At 42.6% G+C, this 16,771-nt stretch overlaps 1 protein-coding gene across 1 annotated transcript; it reads right to left on the minus strand.

Annotated features, from left to right (window-relative positions):
• Window positions 1-2,672: 2,672 nt before the first annotated feature.
• On the minus strand, window positions 2,673-13,692 carry tfap2b (transcription factor AP-2 beta; the record flags this gene model as incomplete). The annotated part of the gene is made up of 7 exons (XM_079290236.1): window positions 13,620-13,692; window positions 10,988-11,440; window positions 9,527-9,581; window positions 8,221-8,440; window positions 7,770-7,888; window positions 6,682-6,823; window positions 2,673-2,961 (listed from the first exon to the last, which is right to left on the minus strand). Exons 1-7 carry the CDS (start codon window positions 13,665-13,667, stop codon window positions 2,673-2,675), a joined length of 1,326 nt encoding a protein of 441 aa, XP_079146362.1. The 5' UTR covers window positions 13,668-13,692.
• Between the last annotated feature and the right edge of the window lie 3,079 nt (window positions 13,693-16,771).

Genomic DNA, 16,771 nt, shown 5'->3' on the forward strand with positions numbered 1-16,771 from the left:
CATATATATAAATATTTTCACTGCAGCTCAATGACACTGAGACCTACAGGCTACACATTGTTGGGTGTGTATTAGCTAAATATTTTGTTTGGGATTCCTAAACAAGAAGAGCTTTTTATATATTCGTGTCTTTAACATATTTTTGAAGAAGTCATTGACACAGTTCACATTGAGTGCCTTTGTAAAGTTTAAAATCGACACTCGTCCTCTTGATGAAGGGAGGCTGCCTCAGTTCATTCGTTAAAACGTCGTGCTTCTCTTCCGTGTTTGCTGTTTTGTTTTCTTTGGCTTGTTTGTTTATAGTTCCAGCCAACCTGTCGTTGTTGTAACCACTGATGCTCAGCAGCTTCCTGTCTTTGTTGAGCGAGAATCGCTCGCGGACATGCGGGTGCTGAACTCTGCACCTGCGTCACGCGGCGTTCCACTCCACGGGTCACACTGAGCCCGCGGGACACTCTTCCCCTCTCTCTCTCTCCTCCTCTCAAGCTCGCTATTTTCTTTCTCTCCGTCTCTCTTTTTCTCATTAGCTTTCTTTCTCCGTCTCTCTCTACTTTTTATCTGTGTCTCTCTCGCGCTCTCCCGTCATTAGCACACCGGCGGTAGCTCCCCACCGCAGAAGCGGGCCCGCGAGGCACGATTCTATTCCCCCTGCGCGCACGCGGAAGCCTCTCTGAAACGAGGGCCTCGCTGGCCAGAAAATACAGCCAATTATCTCCCTGGAATAAGGCAGAATCCATCATGGTGTGTGTGTGTGTGTGTGTGTGTGTGTGTGTGTGTGTGTGTGTGTGTGTGTGTGTGTGTGTGTGTGTGTGTGTGTGTGTGTGTGTGTGTGTGTGTGTGTGTGTGTGTGCGTGTGTGTGTGTGTGTGTGTGAGAGTGTTTGCGTGCGTGCGTTCATTTCAGAGGCTTTGCAATATATAGACTCCAGACTACTGATATTTAAACCGCACAAAGCAAAATATGAAAACATTATTCTTGCTTTTATTCGTATTACTTTGAATTTTAATCTTGGACTATGCCATAAATTCGTTAACAATTGTGTTAGGCTATATCGTAAATATCCATGTCATCAATAACAAAACATAGGCCAATTTAAAGGACCATTTAGCCATTTTTTACCTTTATTGTGCATGCAGTCTTATAACTAAAGCATTTTGCTTTAAACATGGAAAATACTCCATGAACATCATGAGGGCTGTTTTACTCTTGTTCTTGCAAACATTATTAAGGCAAACAAGCCTTTTCAAATAACGTTAATGACTCTGAATTAGTTCTATTCAGTGTATCAATGTGACTCCAATTCTGTGTTTGCTGGTGGGGTTACATTCTCGAATCAAAGAATTTTGCAGCTTCCAGATAATTCCCTCCATTCTGGAAGATTGAGGGCTTATTATTAAGGGATTGTTATCTATTTAAGGCGTATGGTTATGCTGAGTTGCTTTTAATAATGAATATAGGAAATACTAATTCTTAATTTTGATTTTGTTATGGAATGGAATTTACTGTCTCCTGCAGTGAATAATTTGTCAAAATGAAAAGTGAAATTAAATTTGATGGTTTTCTTCAATGCTGCTGTTGGCCCATTTATTAGATCTTAATGTTTTTTTTATGGGTTTTTTTACACTGGTACCTAAACCAGTAAGACATTAATGTTGTGATGAACAGACAGCAGTTGTTAAAACTCTAACTCACATTTCATTTAAATTAGAATGGCAATGCCCGGCCTGTGAATTTGAACCGCTACATTGGATATCACAATCAATAAAACCATCAGTGTTCAGGTTTAACTCCAATTTCAGTCATTCAGACAGTTGCATTTCCCTTTTAATCCCCCAGATCAGCCAATGAATACCATGTTTTAGCCTGACCCCCGAACCGTAGTGGGACTCTGGTGGAGAAAAGGCGCAGGCTGCACACCTCACATAATAAAACACATGGTTTATTATCAATGTGATAGAAATGAAATCACTGGACAATTAGAAGCATGTCTACCCATCAGCACCATGACAACAGCTCTAGAAGAACAGAAACAAAACACTGGATGAGTCCTGCACCCCCGCCGGCTCACAAAAGGTCAAATCACAGATAAATAGGGCTGCTCCAAAATAGCTGGTGCACCTATTTACACAACCATCCATTTAAATTAATATAAATAAATATTTACACACATAAATTAACACCCTGCCTCCTTGTTAAGTCACCAGACAAACCTGTTTCACAGATAGAATGCTCATCACCAAATCTTCATACCCACAATGCTTTTTCTGCGTGAGGACAAACACAAGCACATACACACACATACACACACACACACACTCAGGCACACACACACACAATGTTGTTTGTTGGCTGCTCACAGCATCTCAGTCTCACAGGATGCAGGCAGGGGGAGCGTAATGGATGTAACACAGTAACCATCATGTCCTCAGGGGAATGAAAAGAACGTAACACAGATGAAACATCCCTCTGTGTTCTCTGACACTGGCCCACAGGTGTCTTCCTCTTCCTTTTTCTCCTCTCCACCAAGCATTCCTCCTCCTCCACCTCAGCCCTGTGTGTGGCAGGTCAGTGGCAGTGGTGTAAAGCTAGAAGTTAACGGTGTTGACGCCTCTGTCTGTGTGTCTGCCTCCCGTTTTGGCTCTCCGTCGTCGACGTCGACACCCCCCCCCAGCTTCATTTCCGCTGCTTCTCCTCTTTGTCGGCCTTGTTGCCGCCGTCCCCGTGCCGGTTGTTGGGAGGGTTGTTGAGAAACATCTTGTCGAGTCCTTTGAGCGCCTCGGTGAGGTAGTTCTGGAGGGTGGTGAGCGCGGCGCAGATGGCGGGCGAGCCGAAGCCGTGCGTGATGAAGGAGAAGTGGGAGAGGCAGCTCTGGATGCCGGGCTCCAGGATGGGGCTGGGCCTGGAGTTGCCCAGGGGAGTCCTATCCTGGGCCAGCATGTCTGTGAACTCCTTACACAGCTGTCTGCAGGGGGGGGAAGACACAAGACGTCAGGAGGGAACTCTGCCTCGTCTTAGGGTTTCCCCAAAATAGTAGTGGCAGTGTTCAGTATCTGTCATTTCAGTGTTTTCCAAACATGACAAACAAGCCGATACTGAATTTTGACTACAAGATAGCAAATTCCCTTAAAAACTAATAACGGCATACTTGTGATTGCAGAGTATCAGAGTACAATAAGTAACCAATATTCACTTAGTACTAAAATCACTATCAATACGAACCCAGTCAGCAAAACAGTATACAGCATAGCTCTGCCCAACTTAAACACTCAGGAAATGCACCCAAATCAACCACCGGCAGGCAACGCCTTTGAGATACCTCTGTGGTAAAACAAAGTAAGACAGTGAGTAATAGTTTTAGTTGCATTCGTAGCAGATGTTCCTGCAATAATACCTGAAACTGAATATAATCTATCCAAGAAAATCTGACAGCAGAGCAGGTACAGATCACACACTTCTTTCATGCTTTAACTGCACTGAGGAAAAAGAAGGACATTCACTTAACGCTGCATTTGGTATATCTCTCATATTTTGTTTTTTTTAGGACTTCATGTCCTGTGGAAAAACAAGTCGAAGAGCAGATTCAAAAAAACCAATTGTGGTGTCAATAGTGTTACAGTGTGTTAGGATTGGAAATTGTGTCGTGTTGGCGATACCAATTGTGCAAACCAAAAAGTGCTTCATGCGCACAGAGGTTGCAGTTTAGTGGGGGGGGGGGGGGGGGGACAAAACAACGACAGAAGGGATTCACCCAGAACTGTATTCTTGTATGCTGTGTAACTATGAAGATTTAAGAAACACAGTGTAGCAAACTTTCTTTCCCCCTTTCGTTGAATTCATGTGATTTCCAAAAATGTGTCAGAGGAAAAAACATGAACTTGATACAACGCCCAGGACTCCTGCTGACTGGGACACTTCACAATCAAGGACATTTACATATCCCTGCACAAGTCTTCACTTTAAATATACACTTGACACTTCAATAACAGACTTGCTTTGACGTGCTCTCAGTTTGTTTGTTTGTTGACTCTATTATAAAGTTTCATGTTTTTATTCGTTAATCATGTCTTATACTATTGCGCTGTGTTTATCGTTACGGGCCAATCACCAAGCCAAATTCCTGGTGTGTGCAAACTTGGCAATTAAACGATTGGGGAAATAGTAAATAATTGTGAAATCAGCTGCTATGCTGTTACCTGGACAGTGGCAGCACCGAGAGAGCAGAAGTTCCCTCATTAAAAGCACAGAGTTTTACTTCCCTATAAAACATGTCTTCTGCAGGAAGTTTATACCTTTCTTTTTGTGAAAATCTAATACAAAGCTTTTTCTTTTATTCTGAAGGCCTGACATTACACATGTTTTATTGTTGACACTTTGGACAAGTGTTTCTCTTCCTGACTCCACTGGACACCCTCTCAACCTGAAACACTGACTCAATATAACATCATACCATTCATGTTGGACACATTTCTTCAAGAATGACAAAAAATACCGTTCCACAATACTTTAAATGCTACCAGAAATACTAAAAGCCAACAATTAGCACATAACATTGTATGAAAACACTAGCCAGTGATTTCTGGAAACTGAAGTAAAACTGAACTCATTTCAGAGCAGGAATGTTGTTGGTTTGAGGCCTCCACCTTAAGAGCCCATCTCTAATATGTAATTTGAGACGAGAGGTCATCGAGTGGATCTTCATTCTTCACATGGAAAAATGAAACGTTAAAATGAAACCACGTCTTCACCTTGTTCTCCTTGTTAAATTTCAGCAAAATCCTGCTCTGGTTTTAGGCCCCACATTACATATTCAAGAGACCTCTCTCTCAAATTTGTACTTGCACACACACACACACACACACACACACACCCTGTGCGCGGCCTAAGGGCAGAGCTCCAGCAAATGAGTGACAGGCTGTGCAGGCCGAGCCCAGCTGGGGTCAGGGGAGTAGAGAGGAGAAGCCGCCACCGCGGGCTACACTCAAGGCTCTCGCTGTTGTTTTCTGACGACTTGAAACACTTCACTGCTAAATAATGAATTTCTAAGAGGCAGCACCGACACACAGTATTGGAACAGGTTTGAATCTGAGCATCAAACATCCACCACCGAACACACCGTACATACTGAGTACATTGGGATGCACACACACACACACACACAGGCCAGCAGACAGCACTGTTTATGCACGCTAGAAATACAAGCTTCCTGAAGGGATCTCTGTTAGTTTGCAGCTCTGCTTGCAACCTTTTCATCTAGAAAACTCATTCAGGGGAATAAATGGACACGGAACAGGACCGCACGTTAATTGGCAAATGGCTTTTTTTTCTCTTTCTTTTTGGTCGTCGTAAAAATAGTCCAAAGTAATTCTGTGATTTAATCCACATTCTCCTAGCCCTGGTTCCTTTCAAGAAAATCTATGTTGCTCGCTTGCTAAAAAGTAATCAGAAGATCCCGGATTCAATTCCACAGTTTAACGGCCATAAAAATGGATTAATATAAGTAACTTTACGAGGAGAACCGGTAAAATGGATCGCTTCTAAGAGCAGAAGCAGAGGTCAAGCACACACTAGCATCCTCAGAGCTGGTATTTAATAATGTCTGTGAGCTGATACAGGCCACATTAAAGTGTCCAGCTTCAAATAAGGTTCATGTATTCTTGAGCTAAAGGTTATTCAGGTGGTGAAAATGAATGCCTTGCCACTTTTGTTTAGTCACTATACGATTCGTGACTTTTAATGCGGATTCCTGCTCATTTCTTAATCGGTTGGATTGAATTTAACTGCCCTGGTTTTTTAGTGGGACAATTTTCCAATCAGCCATTTACATTACAGGTTATCCATATCGAGTCAGATGTGTTTCGTTAAGAACATCTCACGCTCCCTTTTTAAATGTCAATGCCATGTTCACTGTGGCAAAATGGACTGTGTGTGCTGGAGAGTACAGAGCAGAAGATATAGGAGAGGTTTGCCCCCCTCAAGGGTCTTAAAGAGGAGCCACAGAGGCCCCGGGAAAATGGGAGGATTTAATTTCACAATAATTTCATTTATCAGAAATGTAACGATACTTACAGAAGACGAATGTCCTGTGTTTCACCCTGTGTGTGTGTGTGTGTGTGTGTGTGTGTGTGTGTGTGTGTGTGTGTGTGTGTGTGTGTGTGTGTGTGTGTGTGTGTGTGTGTGTGTGTGTGTGTGTGTGTGTGTGTGTGTGGAAGTTATGTAATTCAATTCAACAGCGACAAAATGTTTCCACATGGCACCCTGGAACTGTAACCCTTGTCTCAACAGGAAGATACTGAGCCATGAATGTATGACTGCTGTGCATCTTTGGTACATTTAAATAAGGAGAACATCTGCTGCAGTAGGACAGTCTGAAGTGGAAATATCTTGAGCTGGACTGGATGTTTTTGTTCTTTTTGTTACCAAGCACTTTGCTCGTCTGTGCTGACAGACATACGGCATTGTATCAGGGCTCTGCCTTTTTATTCTCCATGATGCTGTGCTCTGGTTGAACCTGTCTAAAGCTCTATATTGCTCATTTCAATGATTAAACTCGGGCTACTCCTGGGGTATGATGTCATTACCACCGGTACCTCACTGCAGACGTGTATTATATATTCTATGACAGACAACATCCTATAAAGATTATAAGGGGGCAGAATCCAATCAAACGGTCCATCAAACTCACTTCGTCGCCAGCAGCATGTTTTTCCGCGTGTGCATCTCGTTGGGGTCCGCGTGCTGCCGGTTGAGGTACTCGCTCACGGCTTTGGTGGGGAACTCCGTCTCGCAGATGTAACCGAAATCCCGGGCCAGGTGGACCGCTTCACCTGGGGGACGGCGCAGGAGCGGTTAGAGTCGATGGAAATGTGGTGCAGGCAAACAATAACCCCGCTTCACAAAAACATTACGTGTTTATTTGTCTCTGTTTTTATAAAGAACTACTTAATGTGCTTTGATCCGCTTATTTTCTTTATATGCAAATAGCTGTTCCAACGGAAGCGTTAACCCTTTACGCACTATTTCCCCTCCGCTGTCGTCCTCTCAGGTAACGCAAAAACATAAGAAAGTGCTACATTTATCCCTGTTTTTAATTGTGAAAATTAGGTAGATAGGTGCTTATTAGCTCGTGTTCGTCATTACTATTTCTTTTTAATTATGACGCTTTTGAGGCAAGGGTGACCACAACACAACACTAACTTATAAATGTCTGACAAGTTAGCACGCTTGTTTTAAGTACCTTCAAGACCTTCTGAGTAGATGCGCAAATCCTGGGTGTGAATACCAATAATTGAACTATACATTTTAAAATTTAGAAATAAATAATTCTCCCTATATATATATTAGGCTACCTTGTTGTCTTAATTGAAATGACCAGATTATGAGTGACAAACAAGGCCTACATTGAAAATAGCCAAATTGCTGCCATACATCTAGGCCCAACCTGCAGCCTTTAATCAATGAATTAACCATTTAATTAAATCTAATAACCCCAGTCCTCCTCTCTCCACTCTTCAACATTGAGTATTTATTTTCCTGATATTATATCCCAGCAGTCACTTTATGAATATAGGGTGATTGTCATTTGTTGGTTGTGACCTTTGCAGTATAGCTGTGCTTATTGTTGCTGATGCTGAAATCATTGTCATATTGAGCAGAGAACATTTTGGGTTTCTAGAGCCACAACTTCCCCAATTAGTCTATATCCGGGTAAAGAGTATATTTCTGCAGTTTCTGTATTGATGGAGTTAAACATAAAAACAGCACATCAATCACCTTCAACAAGAGATGTTAGTAATGTGACATTGGCAGCTTTGCGTCTTCCAGCAGGTAAATTGAGTCCAATCTTCTCCAGCTTTTCTCTCAGACATTTCCCACCGTTTTTGGACTTTGCTCTGTAGAAAAAAGAAAACTAATTGATGTACATTGCATGTTAAAAAAGGGTATATTTTGAATGAAAAAAATACATTATACTCGAAATATCCTCTCACAGAGCGTTATATTAACAACTTGCCAACATTCGCTTCAGAGTTTGAACTTCAGGCGTCAACCTCTGCTCTCCACAGATTGTAATGTTAAGTGTCTATATGAGGTAAATGGCACAGATACAAAGGGCCTTTTTCACACAGCTCAGGATTTAATTAATAGATCCCAGGCCAGAAGCTTTTTCATACATCCAGAGAGTTATTCCTGCATGCGTCAGCATGCACCGACGCGGAAGTCCTACCTTCTCAACACGCCCCCCAACAAGGAGGCGTTGAGGCACTCGGGTGGGGACAGCCTCCTCTGCACCTCCCCTACGGTCACTTTGTACTTGGAGGTGGAGCTGAGCAGCGACAGGCGGCCCGGTACCGAGCAGAACACCTCGTTTATGTTCACGATGATTCCGCCCATCAGTCCGTCCTTGCCGAGCATCAGAGAGCCCATGTTCTTGTGTGGCATGGGAACTGAAAGAGGGAAGGTCAGAGATGCGATGTGAGTGCTTCTCTTACATAACACGCTTTGTTTTATTATATATATATCTATAAATATATATATATATATATATATATATATATATATATATATATATATATATATATATATATATATATATATATATATATATATAAATACAAGTACCAGCATCCACTTATGTTTTAAATCTCTTCTGTCAAACTTTACTTCAACGTATAACACCACGCGCGCTCTGAGGGCGGCCCTGGCCTAATGAAGCGCCCACGCGCAGAGCGTTTGCTGTTATTTAATGTCGCGCGACATTCTCATTACAATATTATCGATTGTTGATTGGCTCGCGCTCTCGCAATCGCATTAACCACCTCCCCGTCTTTTCTCCACGGCCGGTTTAACTCCCACCACCAGCACTGGATGTTGCTTCATCCCGCGTGTTAATGCTCGCGCTAATGGCGTAAGAAAAAAGAAAAGAAAAGAAAAAAGCCAGCTAGTCCCATGCATGCATGCGTAGGGGCCAGTGTGAGTTTTTTTTTTGATGGCTCCACGGGGGATAATACCGCAGATTAGCTCTAAACGAGCTCACGAGATCTCCGTGAGCGGTGCCATTTATTACATCAGCGGCTTAAATGCCCCGCGGGGAGCTCAGTCACTCAACATCCCGTAACTAAATCACCGCACATCATCAGGGCGGGAGCATGGCAGCCTGTCAGCGACACACTGCCTGCTGTAGTCAATATACGGGGATCGTTAACCCGGCCTCGAACTCCTCATCCCGGACACCCGAAAACAATGTGCGCCTGCTTGGACCGGGGAGCGACCTTCAACAGAACCAAACCATGGAGATGTGTCGCGTATATGGTTCTAGTTTAGATCCAAGTCCTGCCTTTTTTTTATACATAAATAATAATATAATCATATCATAATTTATAAAAAGACAGTATATAACAAGGAGTAAAGAAACAAGATATGAGGATATGTGTGTGTGTGTGTGTGTGTGTGTGTGTGTGTGTGTGTGTGTGTGTGTGTGTGTGTGTGTGTGTGTGTGAGAGAGAGACAGAGAGAGAGAGAGAGAGTGTTACCTTTCTTAATTACTGATTGATCCAGGATGTTCGTTCCGTTGGTGTCATCAATTGTCTGTTAAAACCAAGATAAATAATAATCATTGTAGTCTGCTTTAAACAAGCAGATCCACACAGTGATAATAACCCATTAAGACCATGTGAAACTTTAGTTAATTTTTTTACAAAATTCCGCAGGATTCATTTCAGGTCTGAGTTGTGACTCATAGGCTCGAAGAATACTCTCACAAATGCAAAGCCTCATTCATCAATCTCAATAAATGCCTCATTGAATAGACCCTGCTGCTGCGCACGCTCGTAAAAAACAGAGAAATGATTTAAATGGGGTTAATAAATGCATGACACAAATAAGGAAAGCCAGAAATGAGAATCTAATGTGGAGGTTAAATGGCTAACAATTCGTGATGCCCTGAGGGGAAACGAGGGAAGATGAAATCCCACACAGCTGACTATAAAGTCTATTTCACCAGGTCTTTTTTGTGCATGGCAGCAAAAACCAAAACAAAAATGACAGCCTTCGAATTCTATGAATTCAATCACAACAATTAAATTAGCATGTTTATGATATTATTAATAATAATAATAATAATAATAATAATAATAATAATAATAATAATAATAGCAGTAATAATCATTTAAAAATAATAATAACAAATTGAGTAAACCATAATTATTCATAAATTACATTTTTTGAGGAAGGTACAAAAACACAAAGGCTATTTTATTATCAAAGTTGAACAAATATTGCAACATATTCTCCATGATTTGCTGTTTTAATTAACCATTATGTCAGTGAAGGGAGGTGAACTTGAATTCGTAGAAGCAACATTTGAGCTCCATGCAGCAATTATGGATAAGTGAATTGTTCCACATATCAGCATCCTCTCATCAAAGAAGATGTCTGAGCTCTCTGAAGACAGTGTGTTTAGCTTTGGGCCATTTGCGTTCAGGCTACAGCTGCTGTGAGAGTCCAGCCCTGAGGGAGCTGCTGTGAGTTCACTGACCTTAACTCTAAAAGGCAACGAGACAATGAAGAAGACGACTGTCAGATATTACCAATCCGTTTCTTACACTGCAATTTTTCTCATTCTATTTGTCATTTTTCCTTTTATTTTAATTTCGTTGTGGTTTTTCCAAAACTTACATGCTAAATGTTTTATATACCTGGAGTAAACATGTTCGTTTTAGTCAAACATAAAAGTGCTTTACTGTACATTGTTACATTTATAATTACAATGAATTAATCGCCTTTTATATCTGCTATTGAGATTAAACACAATACATTTGAATATAATTGCAGTGCCATATTCCCCCCATTTTGTCCAACACACTTGCAGTTTACCTTTCTCGGATAAAGTGATCTCAATATTTAAAATAAATACATTTTACAAAACAACAACATAACTGGAGCTGGAAAATGTGCTACATCCACTTAAATCTCAGCTGTGATCTTTGACTCACCTGAATATCCTCCATACCGTGCAGCCCCAGCAGTCCGTCGCCCATACCGGACTCCAGTCCCGGGTGAGCGGAGTGCAGCAGCACGTCTGGCCGCCGCACACCGTAGTCCCGCCGTGGGTCCAGCCCGGACAGCTGAGGCAGCGAGACACGCGGTTGCGCCAGCAGAGCCGAGCTGTCCATACGCTCCCCGGCGTCCTGCCGCTGCCGCGCCCCCCATGCGCTCTGCTGGCTCTGGTGCAGGGAGTTCAGGGAGTACGGATCGCTGACGTGGGAGTACGGGTCCTGGCTCTGGTAGTGAGCGAGCGGCTGGTATGGTGGCGGAAAGTACGGAGGCTGGAAGTCCGAGGATGGCGCATGAGACAGCGGCGGGGCGCTGGAGTAGGGTCCCGCATGCGATACCGAGCCCAGCTGGGACAAGCGCGAGCTGTGGCTCGAGACACCGTCATGCCGGTCCTTGAAGAGGGTGCAGAGAAGAATAGAACAAATCAACTCCTTGCTATTGGAATCACATTTTAACGAAATACAAACACACAGAGGCCTGTATAGCACCACGGTGCATTTATTAGTGCATTGCCCCTGGTGATGTAGCCAAAGTAGCCTCACTGTTTTTTTAGTTCAGGAGGTCCAATGCCTTAGAGGAGCGTGGAAGAAGAAAAAGGTTATAGCCTGATTTAAAATGACCCAGAACGAAAACCTCCTAGCAATGTCTACGGCTTCACCATTTGCGCAAACAAATTGTGATATACATTGTGAGGAAAGGAAACTCACCGCAGTGGAGTAGGAGTGAACTAACATTTGTAAACCCTCTGTTGGTATCAGCAGTAGGGTGAAGATAGTGTTGGCCCGAGATAGCCAAAACTAATTCCAGGTAAAAGCAGCGCGTTCGTATCTGCAGGCGCGGCCTGGTCTACAGCTTCCGCCCGGAGCTGCCGCCGCTCTGAGTGTGAGCACCGATAGCGTCCGCCTCTACCCCCGGTATACGGTGTAATTGTTATTCATGACTGAGACTTACAGGAATATTAATGTGCGCCAGGCAGGGGACTGGCGGCACATGGAGCGTGAAGCCTCTCGCGTAACCGTGAGTGACGTTGAAATTCCGTGGAGAGCCGAAACGACGCGCGAACAGCAGGAGATAGAGAGAGGACTCTCTCTCTCTCTCTCTCTCTCTCTCTCTCTCTCTCTCTCTCTCTCTCTCTCTCTCTCTCTCTCTCTCTCTCTCTCTCTCTCTCTCTCTCAAGAACAAGGTGACCAGACCTGCGAGGAATTCCCCATGACCAAAAAAAGCTCACTTTGGGGCATTATTGGAGACACTTTTGCGCAAACCGTTTCTGCGCAAACATACTTTAACGTTATAAAAACAACATAAGTCAATGTGATGGATAGCAATATGAACATGGGGTCCTGTAAAGCTCATCGGGTCACTATTTTCCCACCAGGGTCAAGGGCACACTCAGCCTCGTGCCAATGCAAGACAATGTGGAGAAGGCTTCCACCTAAGTCAACCGCAGTTTACTTTTACGCACGGACACCATGATTGAACACATCCTATTCCGGTGTCACCAAAATATATTTAAGCTAAACTTCAGCCTTGCAATAACACTCGCACACTGAAGATTACACACTGACTAAATGGTGGCTCATGAAGTGTTGCAGCTGCCTTTTATTGGCCTGCTGAAAAACCCACCCGAGACACCGCGGGGAGCAAAGGGGGTTCGCGTGAACGGTGTCACGAGTCAAAAGAAGCGATTCAACTTCATATCGTAGACTATAGCGGTCCATCTTCGCCTCTCTTGGATGACTTGTTTAACAACATTATTGCCTCCCCCTCCCTCGCGCCGTGGGATAAAAGCCATGTGCGGCACGAGACGAGGGTTTCCCACCGGGCTGAGCCGAGGGGCCTCGCGAGCTGCCTTTTCTTCATTGGCTTTGTGCTCGAGCCCCCATTCAGCGCGAGCCGGAGCAGTGTTTCACCCCCGCGCGCGGCGGCATTTCTCCCCTTCCCCTCGCTCGTTTTTGTACAAATGATTGTTCTGGGATGACAGCCAAACGATTTACATACTTCTGACACATCATCACCCTCCTCCTCTGACCCAGCGATTCTCACTTATTTTCTTCTTCTTTTGCTGTATTTTCAAATATTTGTAATTCGACTATTTTTGGATTCATAATTTGCAACATCACTGGTCATTTTCTAAATATCATTATAGATATATGTATGGAGCTAAAATATACATTTTTTAATTGTTTTATGTTACTTTTGAACATACATTTGCACAAAAGACGTAATGCCATATTCAAGATATATCCCATATGTGTACATTCTGGAAAAGGTGAAATAAAAAATCGTCTCTATCCACTGTCATTTTTTCCTCCCCGTTTTACCATATGATCTAAAACGCGACAGCCGAAAACACAACACAAATATATGACAAACACTTTGAAACATTCGAGCGTAAACGAGTGAAATATCTTGTGATGTACAGCGAAATGTCCTCCAATTCATATTCAGTCACCACATCACAGAATAACAGGCCTCCTGCAGAACACCACTTAACTCAACACTTCATTGCTCCCCAAAAGCGGCATCTCTAATAAGTCCGGAAGACCACAAACACATGGACGGCAACGTTACCTCATAAATATCTTCATACTTGACATTCTCAACTAGTTTCCACAGCATGGTCGCTTCTCCGGTGTCGGTAAACCGAATGCAGCCAAGTGAGGAAGGGATGTCTCAACTCTCCCTCTCTCTCCCTCCGTCTCTCTCTCCCTCTCTCTCTCTCTCTCTCCCTTCCTCTCTTCCTCCCCCCGCCCTCTGTAAAGTCAGTCAGTCTTTGTGAATGGGGAACCCCTGTGAAGACTCCACTACTGTTAAGAAGAGCTATAGGGCGGGCTGACAGCAGCAAATAGATACAAAGAACACATGTTTTATGTATCGTGTGTCTCGGAAATTTCCAAAATAAAAGCACAACCAGTTAGCAAAACCCTTTCGTGGAGGCCGTTGTACACTATGGTAAAACATATAGAGAAGGGTGACTTCAATTCACTGTGATTCCAGGTGACCAATTAAAGCAAAGACATATATCAATGACATCTCTCTCCTATCTTCCACTTCTTAATGTCAGACATTGATAAAGGCTGGTGGACTCTGTAAACCCCAAAGACAACAAAACATATTCCTGTCAATGTTGTATCATATAAACAGGCTGTATATAATGTTATCCATGAACCAAACAATAAAAGTATTGGGCCACCACAAGCCTTCAGAAAACAGCTTCAAGCCTCCTCGGCATAGATTGAATTCTGTTTATTTCTGCCAGAGGGATGAACAGCGTTCAGTGACTCCCTTGTGCCTTCTGTGGAAGTCTGTGCTTTGTTTTTTTCCTGCTCATCTATTTATGTTTTTCCTTTTGATTTGTCATCTGTGTGTGTATTTGCTTGCATTGTTATGATAAGGAATGAGCTTAGATTGTTCACTTGTCTTGCATGACACTACTACTACATTACAGCAGGACTTTGGTAAAGGGTGCCAAGTTAGGAATTCTTGACCAAAACAGTAGTTGGAGTAATATTACAGAATGGTGGGATTTCAGCACATGGACATATGTGAGTGTGATCACAGTATACCAACCAACACTGCTCTGTTCTTACTGTTCATGTTATACAGGCCAGCTGTGCTATATGGATGAACAACCACAACCCAATGCTTGAATGTGAGGGTTCAGCATCAAAACATATCGCTGGTTTGTCATCACATCACATTGCATCATATTGTGGCCGATTCATTGACAGCATATTGTATTAAGGTAATATTAATATGCTGTGATATTTATGAACATATTGGAAATCCAAATAATTTAAACACCTGTTTATTCCAATAAATCATAAAAATTGAATTCAATTATTTTAAAATATATGTTCTCAGAGATGCTGAAAGAAATGTGCAAAATAGGGATGTTGTCAATTTTGTTGTCGTCCAGTTATTTAACATGAGATCACTTATCACACATTCATCATATAGAGTTTGTTTCATGAGATAGACTTTAATTCTTCAGAATCAGAATCAGCTTTATTGGCCAAGTATGGACATAGAAGGAATTTAACCTGAATTCAATTTTTGCATCTCACTCAACACAGAAATAAAAAGAACGGCCTGGGACAAGGAAAACCAAGCTGGACATATTTGAGTCATACATATATGTTTCCCCCTAATAATTCAGCCCCAGTGTGTTTCAATGCTTAAGAATCTTTCTGTGATTTACCTACTTTCTTAATGAAGTGTACCATCAGATTGACAAGGGTTGTTGGTTCCATAAAGACTGGATTCCTTTGACCTGCTGCACTTGTACCCTCTCCTCAGTCTCTCACAACAGGGAATAAACAGCACACAGTGTCACAGTTAAATTGACTTCAAAAACAAACACATTCTGTCCTATTTAACTCTGGTTCTCCCATACAACCACCCCCCAATTCTTCCCTGTGAGACTTTATCCAAGTATGTGTAAACTGCTCCCTCTAGTGTCATAAGAGCAGACATGCATACGTCCATCACAACTGCCAGCATTCTGTGAAATGATTGTCATCTTGTCCCATTGTTCCTCAAAAGGCCTCAGCAAAGTTGATTAAAAGGGTAAAACCCTCTTATTTTAATTAAGTCGTTTTAAATGAAAGAAAAGGCACTGTAAAGTCAATGTTATTCACGATATTTACAGTAAAAAGAATAGACCTTTTAAGGAGGGAATTCACATTTGTGTGTGTGTGTCAGCGCACTTGAGTCAAACTGGACTAGACCAGAAAATGACTGTCAGGAATTACATATTTGGTTTTGTAGTTCTTGAGAATGAGCTGCGCCAGCTTCAGCTCAGGTGACAAAATGAGTTTTGAAAGTCTGAACAGAGTCTCATACACGTTTCCGTGCTCTTATACTGTCTGCACACTTGTTTCATCTGACATGGCTGCCCTGGTTCAGCTCCTTTGACAACAAAAACAAAAAGTGCCGCAGAGGATACCAGACATGAATGTTTAAGAAGCACGGCTGTTCCCATGTTCTCTGGAATGACCCGCTGCCAAAAGATCCACCCATCCTTTTTCTCTCTCTGTCACACACACACACACACACACACACACACACACACACACACACACACACACACACACACACACACACACACACACACACACATGCATACAAAGACACACACGCACACACATGGCAGGGCATATGACTGTCAGTGATGACAGATGTCCTGACAGTCTGGAAGTCTGGAGGCGTGGTTGTGGTTGTTGTCCTGCAGGGCTTTGACACACGATGTATCAGCATACATTACACACGTGTCACACTAATACCGCTCTATCTGCTCCCTGCCTTTTGTTTGCAGCCATCACTACAAAAGACACACATTCATTTTTCATTGTTTCCACTTTGACTGGCTTTTCAAAAATACAACCACCCTTTTCCGAGTGTTGTTGTATTTTTGATCTCACCTGTTCAGTTCTTTGCTGTTGCTCAGGGTCAAGTGCGATAAGACACTCTTTATGCCATAACGCCTACATTCACTTTCATGCTAATCCATTCGATTTACCCAGTGCGACACAATATAGGCTTTTGTTGTCCAGGAAAAAACGAGTGTGCAAGGTAAGATGAATGAATACAAGGCTGGAAAACAATAGAGTGTGATGGGAAAATGACTCACATACACACTAAATTAGATTTTTACAAATTATAAATAGATTTTTTAGTGCACATCTTCATGATCCTGCTCCTTGTGGGTCAAGGAAATTGGA

Source organism: Melanostigma gelatinosum, assembly GCF_949748355.1.
Source record: "Melanostigma gelatinosum genome assembly, chromosome: 19".
Taxonomy (NCBI): domain Eukaryota; kingdom Metazoa; phylum Chordata; class Actinopteri; order Perciformes; family Zoarcidae; genus Melanostigma; species Melanostigma gelatinosum.